Here is an 11,377-nt window from a genome sequence, read left to right as displayed (position 1 = left end):
ACCACCACCACCTCCTCCTCATCCTCCTCCGCTGCCTCCAAGCCCAATGCCAAAGCCGCCAACACCAAATCCACCCCAGCATCCAACGGCACCAAATCCAAACCAGAGCCAAAGCCCAAGAAAAAGCCCGCCAAAAAGCGTGCCGTCCCCGAAGAAGACGATGACAATGAGCCCCCAAAGAAAAGGGCTGCCAACCCAAACAACCCCTTCAATCGCCCCCTCATCCTCTCGCCCAAACTCGCCGACGTCTGTGGCGGGACCGAGATGCCGCGTCACGCCGTCGTCAAGCAACTCTGGGTGTATATCAAGTCAAATAACCTTCAAAATGAGAGCAACAAGCGTCAGGTATGTCTCTTCCTGCGCCTCACTGTCTCTATTGCACGCTGCTGACCTTGCCATCTGCTCTGCACCGCTTCTTGTTCCGGCTCAGATCCTTTGTGATGCCAAGCTCACTTCCATCTTTGGAAAGGAGTCCGTAGAGTGAGTCTAGCCAAAACTATCCGAGCATGGCACTTGCCCTTGCAACCTTTTCTGACACATTTTTTACTTTTCGCTTCCACCTTGGATGTAGCTCCTTTGAGATGGCAAAGCTCATCGGTTCTCACCTCACCAAGAAGGACAATCCATGACGCCAACCTTGCTCGGCTCAGCTTATCTCCACGGATGTATCTACGCAGATGTCGTCGTGTTTGTTGGTGCTGTCGCGCGGCGGTTCGGATATTTCGGCCGGTCTCGGGCCAACAGCAAATCAAGTTACGTGCTTGATTGAAATTGGCCTTCCTGCGCAGTCAGCGTCAGCCCGCACAGATGCAGACGTTTCCGGATCCTGGTGCTGCCTTTTGCAGTCAGTGCTTGCCTTTGCGTTTCTCCCTTGTACTCTACCAAAATACCGAGATTGTGCTACCATGACCCCTTATTCTTCTTGCCACGCTGTCCATCCCAACCAAACTGCATCGGGAAAAAAAGCCGTCTGCCTGATCGCACACCCACAATGGCCGAGGTTGCAGGTAAGTTATGAAATCCAAGAATGCAGGTACAAATACACGAGGTGAAGGGAAAGTAGCGTGCAGATTTCAGCATGAAACTTCGACTCTATCAAAAGGCCATCATGGCATTCGGCGTGTCCAGAGTCACTTCACATGGACTCCTTCCACCAGTCGGCTTTTGCGGCCATGCGAGGTTTCAATCGCACCGTGTCGTGCACTGCGCTTGCGCTAGTAAAAGCCAACATGCTCCTTTTGTCGAGCGCGGGTGAAGCAGCGTCCACAGCTTGTCCGTTCGCCGGGGCCTTCCAGACTTTGTTGGCGGCAGACGAACGCGAAGCAAGCCGAGCTAGCGATCCTCTACCGCCTTTGTTTTGAGAGCGAAGCATCTCATCCCACTTGGGCTTTTGACTGCGGAATACGGCCATCGTTGCACGCGCATCTTCCACCGACGAATGCGATTCGCCCTCGAGCTGGATGTCGATGCCCAGAACGAGCTTGGCGAGCTTCTTGAGGCTGGGATACTTGGTCTTGGCCAGATCACGCAGCGGTTGAAACGTCGCCGTGTCACGGATTAGCACTTTCGGGTGCGACAGCAGCAGCGCTTTCAAATCGTTCTGGATCGCGTGTCCCACCAACACCTTGCCTTTGATCAAGTTGGCCACTTCGCCTTGAACTTGGCTGAACGACGGTGCGCCTTTGAGGTCCTTTGGCCGAACTCCCGACACCCACGTACGATAGTCGGTCACTTTCTCTTGCGGTCTGACGAATTGGTCGTAGATCGTAGCGCCGTGGAAGTTGACAATCGACACACGCGCAAGGATAGATTCCGAGCCCTTGTCGCCTACGCCCACCATCTCGCAATCAATCGCGAGATAATTGCCCGGCTCCTTCTTGGCCGACGACGCATCCGATGGCAGCCCACCTAGGATGATCTGCTTCTTGAGCTTAGCGTCCACGATGCCTTCCCACTCGCCGCTGCGCGCCATCTTGCCCGATGCACTCTCTCGAACCAGCTCAAGGTCCTGTGGGGAGATATCCTCGGCAAACCAAGGCAACGATGTAGGTGCAGGGCTGCAGGATTTGCTGCCTTCAGCATCCTTCTCTTTGGCATCGAGTCTCGTCCGTTTTGGTTTGGTCGATTCGCTCGTTGATAGCTTTCGACGATTGTTGGTCGAGGACGACGCGGAGGAAGACGAAGCGTCCGAGCCGAGCGTCTTTTTTAGCGCCTTCCAATTGCTCCCCGCACTCGAAGAGCTGCTGCTCGCGGCTGACTTCATGCTGATAGATGTGGAACGCAGCGAGGCTCGCAATTGCTGACGCCGTGCTCTTGGTGGTGTGTCCGTGTCGAGTCGGGCAAGATCGGCCGTCACTTGGCTTGCGGTGTACTTTTCGAAATCCTTGTGACGCCCCAACGCAGAGCTGACTGTTTTACTGTAGGCTTCGGATCCTGATGTCCATCGCAAGCTCAGGGTGGTAAGCAAATTTCGCAAGATGATGAGGCAGCCTCGACCGACTTGAACCGGTCGTGCGTCCTATACCCAACGCCGAAACAAAGGAGGCACCTGCAATCGATGCTGCGGAAAACCACGTTCAGTGATTCAATGGCAGCAAAGGTAGCAAAGAAATTTATGCGTTACTGATGTCTGTAGATCAAGGCGGAGGAGGGGATGATGACGGTGGCCAACGAGGCAGCAAGAAGCGTAGTTTTTTCTTCCTTTGCAACTTTTTCGCGTGTGGTGCGACAACTCCACAAAACGTCTCTGGCTTCGCACACGAACACAGAATATTATCCTCGAGACCCTGAAAAAGCCCAAATTCTCATCCAGGATAGTCATGCTTACATATTCATGATTGAACATCTTAAAGCAGTTGATAATCACAATCGTGAATCACGAATATCATGGCAGACCTGCGCGGTTGCTGTGATCCCTGCGGTCCCTGCGCTGCTGCGTGTCTCGCGGCTCTGTTCATGCTATCGGGTTCGCACGGACGTCTTGTTGCTAACTTGCTTCCTTGACATACAGTCATCAACAGCAAGCGATCTTGACCATCACACTATGCAAGTGATCCTTTCGCCTGTGCGTCTCGTTAGTCGAGCGTGTACTTCGAGCAGGCTTCCCGTGCTGGCGTCGCGCAGCCACTTGCATTCGGCGAGCAAACCAAAGGTGTTACTTCTCGACCAGATCAAGCTGGCCACAACCGAGCTCGGACAGCTCTCCAAAGTGGCCAATGTAGTCGAATCGACGGCAAAGACACGCCAGGAGCTCATCGAGAAGTTCCAGAGCGGCGGCGAATACGCCCAGGTCGTCGGCATCTACCGTCACTTTGGTGGCGCTCGCTCCATCAAAGTCACCGGTCGCTTCGATGCTGAGCTCGTCTCTCAGCTTCCATCAACGCTGCGTTACATTGTGCATAACGGTGCAGGCTACGATCAGCTAGATGTGCAGGCTTTATCCGACAAGGGCATCCAGGCGTCCAACGTTCCAACAGCTGTTGACGATGCTACCTCGGATGTGGCGCTCTATCTTCTTCTCGGCGCACTTCGCCGCTTTCCTCGCGCAAAGGCACAGATGAACGCGGGCAAGTTCAACTCTGCTTTTTCCTTTCTCGATGCTAGGGACCCACGCGGAAAGACGTTGGGAATCGTAGGAGCTGGAGGCATAGGCAGAGCGTTTGCGCACAAGGCATCTCATGCTCTGGGCGTCAAGGTCATCTACCACAACCGCAATCAGCTTAGCAGCGACGTCGAATCCCAAGCAGCAAAAGGTGGTATGAAGTACGCCAAGACGCTAGAGGAGCTGCTCCAGCAATCCGACATTGTCTCTCTACACTGTCCCCTCACGCCTGCCACCAAAGGTCTCATCGGAAAGCAACAACTTGAAATGATGAAAAAGGACGCCATCTTGATCAATACGGCGCGCGGTCCCGTTGTCAAGGAGGACGAGTTGGCAGAGGCATTGGAACAAGGCGTCATCGCCGGTGCTGGTCTCGATGTGTTTGAAGCCGAGGTATGTGTCCACACGATCCAATGGCTACCTACAGGCATCGCCGAACACTTGCAAACTTGCTGACTTTGGTCTATGATTCCGATTTACACTGACGCTTTTCGTATGTTTGCAGCCCAAGATCCACGAAAGACTCTTTGCGCTCAAAGACACCAACGTGGAGCTGCTACCTCACGTCGGCACTCTGACGCTCGAAACTCAAACCGAAATGGAAGCCGTCTGCTTGCGAAACCTTATGCAGGGACTTGCCACCGGCAGGCTCGGTTTCACCGTTCCTGAACAGCGGCACGTCGCTTTCAACTGATGATGTATATGCAGAACATCTTTACGGGCACAGCCATAAGTTAACTCAGATGTCGAGAATTTCACGCACCTTGAACAGGCAGTGCTGAAGTTCGGCTTTGAAAGGTGTTTCTTCAAGGCGTTGAGAGGCTGTCTTGACTTTTCCACTAATCGCTTCAGCCGGTAACTTAAATCATCGTGTACTCGATTGTGGAGTTTTTTTGTACGCTCATGCCAAAAAGCGCCGAAACTACCAGAAAAAGTGATATGACACATTGAAACGGTGTGCTGTGTCCATCCAACGCTCGGCGTTCAACGCCATGCTTCTGTTCATCTGGCTAATCTCTGATCGTACCTCGCGTAGTAAACAGATGTCTTATCGTAACCTGTCTCGTTTCGCAGCTCCCATCGCCCCTTTTGTGCTGGCACAGTATGGTGGTGTTGTTGTTAGCAAAACCCTTGTACCGCCAGACTTGCTACGCCGATCACAGATAGAACGGTCCTAGTCAACCCGGTTTCGACGGGGTTCCTATCTCAAATACAACCTCCATATCTGCGATCACCATCACGTCCCAAATAAGTTGGCTTCGAAACCCCTGACAGATACAACACCAACCGCATGATCTGGCTGTGATAGCGAGCTCTACACCCTTGCACCTATACCTCTTGCTGTCACAAACACCGGCATCGCCCATCTACAGAGCACAAGAACGAGGAACGGCACGAGGCAGTCACTTGCCCTGACTGCTGCTCTTTTATAGACATAATGAGGCTAGCACGCTGCTCTCGTTCTGTGTTGAATGGCAGCTTAGGTGTAAACACCCTCAAAGCGAGCTTATTGGCCTTAGCTATCGGTAGCGTTGTGACTTGCGAGAAGTTGCCAAACTCTCAGCCCCAGCACGAAATCCAGCCTGCCTTGTTGGGCCGCAGTATCGATGCAGTCAACAAGGCAGCGTCCGAATCATTTCAGCACGATAATGCTGCCGCAATGGATGGTAGACTCGACACTGAGCCAGCTCGGTCGACGATTTCTCCACTTTTCGGGACGCACAAACGCGATACATTTCCCGACGTTGAGCTTGGTACCGCTCCTTCATCGTTCGTAAATCAGCAAGAGTTGGTAGTCGCACAACGCGTCCTTCCCAACGTACTCAAAGTCACTGCCAGCGGCCTCACAGGCGTTGCAGAGGCAGGAAAGACCCTGTTTGAAGGTATCGCACAAGTGCTTCAACAGAGTCAGGCTGCATGGGCGAACCTCGAAAACGCTGCAAACCTTACCCAGCTGGTTCAAGATTCGCTCTCAAATCGCTTTGGAGACTCGATCCTTTCCTCACCTTTCTCGCTCAGCATCAACGGCACCATGCAAGCTGGTCAGTCTGTCGATGCTAGTCAAGCCACTCCAGTCGCTTTCAACGGGACCTTCTGGCTCGAACTCATCAATCATAATGGCACGGCTACGTACAATCCGGATCCCTCCTCATATCGTGTCTTTCGCAATGTAAAGGACTTTGGCGCCAAGGGTGATGGCACAACCGATGACACCGAGGCCATCAACCTGGCCATTAGCCAAGGTGGTCGCTGCGGTCAAGGTTGTGGAAGCTCCACTGTTTCGCCCGCCGTAGTCTATTTCCCGCCCGGCAAGTATCTCGTCTCCTCACCCATCACTTCCTACTACTACACACAACTGGTCGGCAGCGCTACGGATCGTCCCACTCTGCTGGCCGCCCCTTCCTTCCAAGGGATCGCAGTGATCGACGAGGACCCTTACGCTTCTGATGGATCCAACTGGTACATCAATCAGAACAACTTCTTCCGTGCTGTGTACAACTTCAAGATCGACTTGACCCAAATGCCACCTTCATCCGGCACAGGCATTCACCATCAGGTGAGCCAGGCAACCAGCCTCTTCAACGTCCACTTTGAAATGCGTCAGGACGCTGACAACGGTCAGCAGGGCGTCTTCATAGAGAATGGTAGTGGCGGTTTCATGACCGACCTCACCTTCCGAGGTGGAAGATACGGTGCTTACCTGGGCAACCAGCAGTTCACCGTTCGCAACAGCTCGTTTGAAAACTGTCAGACTGCCATCTCGCAGGCATGGAATTGGGGATGGTCGTACCACGACATTCGCATCGTAAATTGTACGCTGGGCTTGGAAATGCGCACCAGTGCGGATCCGGCGTCAGGTAGCCAAGGGGCTGCCTCCATCTTGGCCTACGACTGGAGCCTGGACAGCGTAGAGACCGCTTTCAACATCACCACGCCTGGCTCTGGCACGCTGATACTCGACAACATTTCCATCGACAAGGTTGGTACCGTTGTCTTAGCCGGCCAAGATTCAGTCTTGCTCGTGGGCTCTGACACGCCGTCTGTGGTTGCGAGTTGGGTGCAGGGTGCTACGGTAGATGGCAAGCAACCACTGGAAAATGTGCAAAGCGTGTCGACAGTCAACATTGCAAGACCGGCAACGTTGGTGAAAACGGAAGAGCCTTCCAGACCTTGGTTCAGCCGCAGCAGACCTCAGTACGAATGGGCTGGGCCTTCTGACATAGTCAATGTAAAGCAGCTTGGATGTGCCGGAGACGGAACGACCGACGATTCGCAGGCTCTCCAACAAATTCTCAACGAGAACGCCGGACAGAAGATCGTCTACGTGCCTCAGGGTACGTATTACCTCGAGTCAACCGTCACTTTCCCCCCGGGCACGAGGGTTGTGGGCGAGGTATGGCCAGTCCTAATTGGCGGCGGCCCGCTTTTCCAGAATGCCTCAGCTCCACAACCGGTTGTACGCATCGGGAATCCGGGTGATTCCGGCGTCATGGAGATCTCTGACATGATATTTTCGACGAGAGGACCGGCTCCTGGTGCCATCGTTGTTGAATGGAACATTCGAGAGCACGAGGGCACACAGGGCTCGGCAGCGATCTGGGATAGCCATATCAGGGTTGGTGGTTTCGCGGGCACCAACCTCGAGGCGGACAAATGTGCGCGTGAGCAGCCGTTGAGTGATGACTGTCGTGCAAGCTTCCTCAACTTGCACCTCACGCCTAATTCGAGTGCATACATGGAAAACACGTGGGTATGGACCGCGGATCACGATCTCGACTACGCCGAACGCACACAAGTGAATCTTCTCTCGGGACGTGGTGTCCTCATCGAATCGGCCCAAGGTCCAGTTTGGATGTACGGCGGCGCCTCAGAGCATTCCGTGCTATACCAGTACAACATCGTCAACGCCAACAACGTCTTCATCTCTTTAGCTCAAACTGAAACCGCTTACTTTCAGGGAAACGGCCGCGCGGTCGCAAGTGCCGAGGAGCCGCTCTCGATCGAATTGTACCACGATCCTAACTTCAACCTCTCATCTGCTCAGTGCACTGCTTCTCCCTTTCAGGATCCAAGCGATCCCTACGAGAATCGTGGATTCGGTATGCGCATCGCCAACAGCACCAACGTCTTTGTCTACGGTGCCGGCCTCTACTCTTTCTTCGACAACTACGACCAGAGTCAGGTGTCGGCGCGACGATCGCAAAAGAGGATCCTCTGGCTTCAAGACGTGCAAGATGATGCCAATGTGTGGATCCTCAACCTCAACACGGTCGGTGTCGAACAGATGGTCACCGTCGACGGTCAAGACGTCGTTGACGAGCAGCCGCTTCGCAACGGTTTTGGAAACACCCTGGCAGTCTGGACTACGCAACTTTGACACATTCACGATTCGCTACGAAAAGCGATCGACAATCGTGAATCTTCGTGTAGCTTTGTGGGATGATTCACGATTGCGCTCCACTCGTGACTTCCTTTCCTTGTTTCACGTTTGGACATTCATGACTCAGAACTCACGACTCGTGACTCATCACCTTTTACCAGCAAGTCAGCCGCCTCCACTCACGACTCGGCGTGGCTGTGGCGCAAAACCCGCCGAGCCACCTAAGACACTCGTGACTCATGTTAGTAGTCACAGTCATGTAATTCCCAGACGCGTGTGCAGTCACATTGCCAGATAAAATTTCAAGTTTGAAATCCACAGAGTCTGATGGCAGTTGCCTTGCAGGATCGTCATGAGAAACTTTGAGTGAAACCACCAGAGCACGCGACCAACTCTAGTTATAAATAACTTAGTTTTCCCGCCTTTGCAATCAAACCTTGCTTTCCCGACAAAGCCCAATCCTCCCTAATGCAACAATCGTGAATGCCGCGGGCTCTTGGCAAAGAGAGGCTCGATTCTGGTCGTACGGATACTGCTGTCGCTCGTGACGATCGTGTAGAAAAGATATAGCACGCTCTTCTTGAGATCGAGGCTTGCCACTTATCAGGCACCCATCGATCAGCTCTACGTGCTCCATTTTCCTTTAAAACGCTCAAGTCATGGTCATAGATGAGGTCAGCATCAAAAACTTGTTTGGGTGTCTTCAGAAAGTGATCACGGAATCACGAATAACTTATCAGATTTTGTCCAGAAGCATCTTCAACATGGACGTGATAGGTTTCATGTTTGGCATGGGCGGTTCTCAGCGTGTGATTGTTCCTGGCGGTAACGCGGCAAATCTATCCATGACATAGCCGGGTACTCGTCAAAGTCCCACCATTATCAAAGCAATCGGAAGCGGAGGTCAAGTTGTACCGCCCCTGATCATCATCAACGGTACACTTCACACAGTCATGAGTTGGAGAACAGCGGCGTCTGGAAGTGATTTCCGGCACATGGCATTTGTCGAAGAATCCAAGCGGCTGGACCGATGACGAGCTCGCAGTTCTATGGATGAAAACATCTTGGATGTCAATATGACGCCGTCGACGCCAACAGCACGGCGCTTGCTCGCCATTCACGGCCGTACCTCACGCAAGCTCAATGTTCCTGAACTCTCTGTGGCGGAGGCATATCGTACCACCCTGTTATCCACAACTCGCCAAGCACGTCAGGTAGCCTCTCGACATCTCGATCCTTGGCCCGCTTACTGCTGCTTACCAGCGTTTGCTGGTCGAGCTTTCCCCACACGTTGCTGCTGCAGAACCCGAAAAGACACGGTTCGGAACCTCATATGCTTAGGCACGAGCAAAGAAACCAACTTCGGCTGCAGCAAAGAAGGCCTTAGAGGTTTCCAGAATAACCAAATATCCCGTTCTTGAAAAGATCTTGAACCGACTGGTGGGTACAGGAAATTCGCATTGTCGATCATCCTAACGACAGCCGGAAGCTTCCGTTCAGAAGCATGGATGATATTCGTGATTCATCGTACTCCGGACACTCTTGATGCTGCTTTCACATAGTTTTACAAGGCCGAGAAAACACGTGATCTTTTGATGCTCAAAGCTGATCATTGAAGACTTTCAAGCAATAGAATCTGAAAAGGAAGCCTATCGGGCGGCATTACTTGTATTCATGATTGCAAACTCAAGTGGAGAGGAGCACGCTGGTGGCGAAGAAAGCTCAGCGGGGAGGGCGTCCCAGTGCTTGGATTAAACTACCAAAAGATCGGATGATAAGCCTGGAGCATGCTGAGCAAGAGTCTGTCGCAAAAAAAGTCAGCAATCCAACTGCGAGGATTGGGATGCCGCCGAGTCTCTCGACGTTCATGGTTGTTGAGAACAACAGCAATCGTGAATGATGATGCATATGGTTTCTTTGAGAACTTTCCTATTGCAACCACATTCATGCAGCGTATGCAGTGTATGTAGCTCATCATGTACTTATGCCCTCCCCTGCTCCTCAATCATGAATGTCAGCCTCACATTCGTGATTTGCTTGGCAGAACATATTCAGTGGCCTTTGTCGATTCGTGTTTCACACGGTTAGCTGGACGAACGTGGGAAGACATGGTTAGCCACATACTCGCGCAAAGTGGTGGAGCCTGGAAGAGAAGAGACTCACGCATCTGACCAGTAGTGAGTTGTGGCCACGGTTAGTCAGCTGTATGAAAAGCCGACGAACAGGGAGAAAGCTCATGTAGGATAATCGTGAATCCAGTCAGCTCATGTACACAAATGCAGAGGAAACACTCATGACTGGCACTTGTAATTATTCCCTCGTCCAAAACAAATTGTCCAAATACATTCCAAACCATCCTCGACCAGTACATAGTCCCAACTCATGACTCAATCTGAAAACCGGAAAAAGTCGTTCTCGTAGCCACCCCGACAACCACCCCCGGACGGCTCCTAGGGTGGCTCCGAGGACGACCATCCTCTCAATAGCTTCGTCGGCCAGTCGCATAAGAGATCACACACAAGACACAAGTCCTGGTATTGGAGCAAAACAATAATCACGAATGAATGCATGTATTCGAAGCCTAGCAATTCGAGAATGTACTCATGACTGTTGCAAAGGAGTTAATGGCAAAGCCAGCAGCTTGCTGTACGTACTCATGACTGAAAGCACAGCGGATCTCAAGCATCCGAAGGAGGTCGATCGTGGGGAACCAATGAGATGTTGTGGTCCTTCCATACCGAGACCGACACTATGCACCGAGCCCGACAGTGGGTTGGCCAGCTTCTACCGGATGCAGCATCAGGGCTAGGCCAAGACGAGCAGGCTTATAGACGAAGTCAATCATGAATCGTCAGCGGATAGATGTCCGCATGAAACTCGACCTTGGCCGAGACCTTGCTTATCAAAAGACAGCCAGCGCGAGGCTGCTGCGACGTGTAGAGAGGGAGGAAGGAGCCTCCTTGCCCATCGTAGACTACGTCGAGCTCAATCATGAATGGTTTCAACTTGGCTAGCCAAACCACCGCCCTCAAGCAGTCGGTGCTCGGCAAGCCCCATCTCTTCGTGCTTGTCCACCTACCATGGACCGTACTGCAGCCTCCGACCGCCTGCGGCAAGCAATCTCGATCCAGCTCGGATGCTTCGTCTTTGTCCTCCTCTCGCAAGTCACTCTCGGCCGATGGCCACAAAAACCCCTTCGTTAACTGCCTAGTCGTGAGTTGGTAAGCATCATTCTATTCCTTTTCGCCAGCTTGCCTGTGCATCATTGTAGCCCTGCTAACCCACCCCATTCATCTCGCTGGTCTCGCTCGTTGGTCTCGCTCACTCGTTTGGCTGCTGGCCCTTTACTCACTCGTCCATCTCACTCGTGCCTGCTCGCTCGCTCGTTGGCTTAG

The 11,377-nt window shown here is 52.7% G+C and overlaps 5 protein-coding genes across 5 annotated transcripts in view; 4 read left to right on the top strand and 1 right to left on the bottom strand.

Moving 5' to 3' along the window:
- The window catches only part of UMAG_15039 (uncharacterized protein), a gene marked incomplete at both ends in the record, with an annotated part of 1,080 nt that extends 451 nt beyond the window's left edge, over positions 1-629 (top strand). Inside the window, 3 exons of the mRNA XM_011389208.1 lie at positions 43-345; positions 431-480; positions 572-629. Of these exons, the coding sequence (XP_011387510.1) occupies positions 43-345; positions 431-480; positions 572-629 (411 nt within the window). The remainder of the gene's footprint in view (positions 1-42; positions 346-430; positions 481-571) is intronic.
- Positions 630-1,135: 506 nt separating this feature from the next.
- UMAG_01397 (uncharacterized protein) lies at positions 1,136-2,263 on the bottom strand (the record flags this gene model as incomplete). The annotated part of the gene is made up of 1 exon (XM_011388977.1): positions 1,136-2,263. One exon carries the CDS (start codon positions 2,261-2,263, stop codon positions 1,136-1,138), a length of 1,128 nt encoding a protein of 375 aa, XP_011387279.1.
- A 780-nt stretch (positions 2,264-3,043) lies between these two features.
- Positions 3,044-4,295, top strand: UMAG_11323 (uncharacterized protein; the record flags this gene model as incomplete). The annotated part of the gene is made up of 2 exons (XM_011389125.1): positions 3,044-3,994; positions 4,107-4,295. The coding sequence occupies 2 exons, from the start codon at positions 3,044-3,046 to the stop codon at positions 4,293-4,295; spliced, it is 1,140 nt and encodes a 379-aa protein (XP_011387427.1).
- A 1,338-nt stretch (positions 4,296-5,633) lies between these two features.
- Positions 5,634-7,979, top strand: UMAG_11322 (putative beta-1,3 exoglucanase precursor; the record flags this gene model as incomplete). The annotated part of the gene is made up of 1 exon (XM_011389124.1): positions 5,634-7,979. The coding sequence occupies one exon, from the start codon at positions 5,634-5,636 to the stop codon at positions 7,977-7,979; it is 2,346 nt and encodes a 781-aa protein (XP_011387426.1).
- Positions 7,980-10,973: 2,994 nt separating this feature from the next.
- On the top strand, positions 10,974-11,377 carry UMAG_01394 (uncharacterized protein; the record flags this gene model as incomplete). The annotated part of the gene is made up of 2 exons (XM_011388976.1): positions 10,974-11,203; positions 11,254-11,377. The coding sequence occupies 2 exons, from the start codon at positions 10,974-10,976 to the stop codon at positions 11,375-11,377; spliced, it is 354 nt and encodes a 117-aa protein (XP_011387278.1).

The sequence above is a fragment of the Mycosarcoma maydis genome, chromosome 2, assembly GCF_000328475.2.
Source record: "Mycosarcoma maydis chromosome 2, whole genome shotgun sequence".
Lineage (NCBI taxonomy): Eukaryota > Fungi > Basidiomycota > Ustilaginomycetes > Ustilaginales > Mycosarcoma > Mycosarcoma maydis.
Note: the sequence above shows the minus strand (reverse complement) of the source record. Positions and strands in the feature narration are given on the sequence as shown.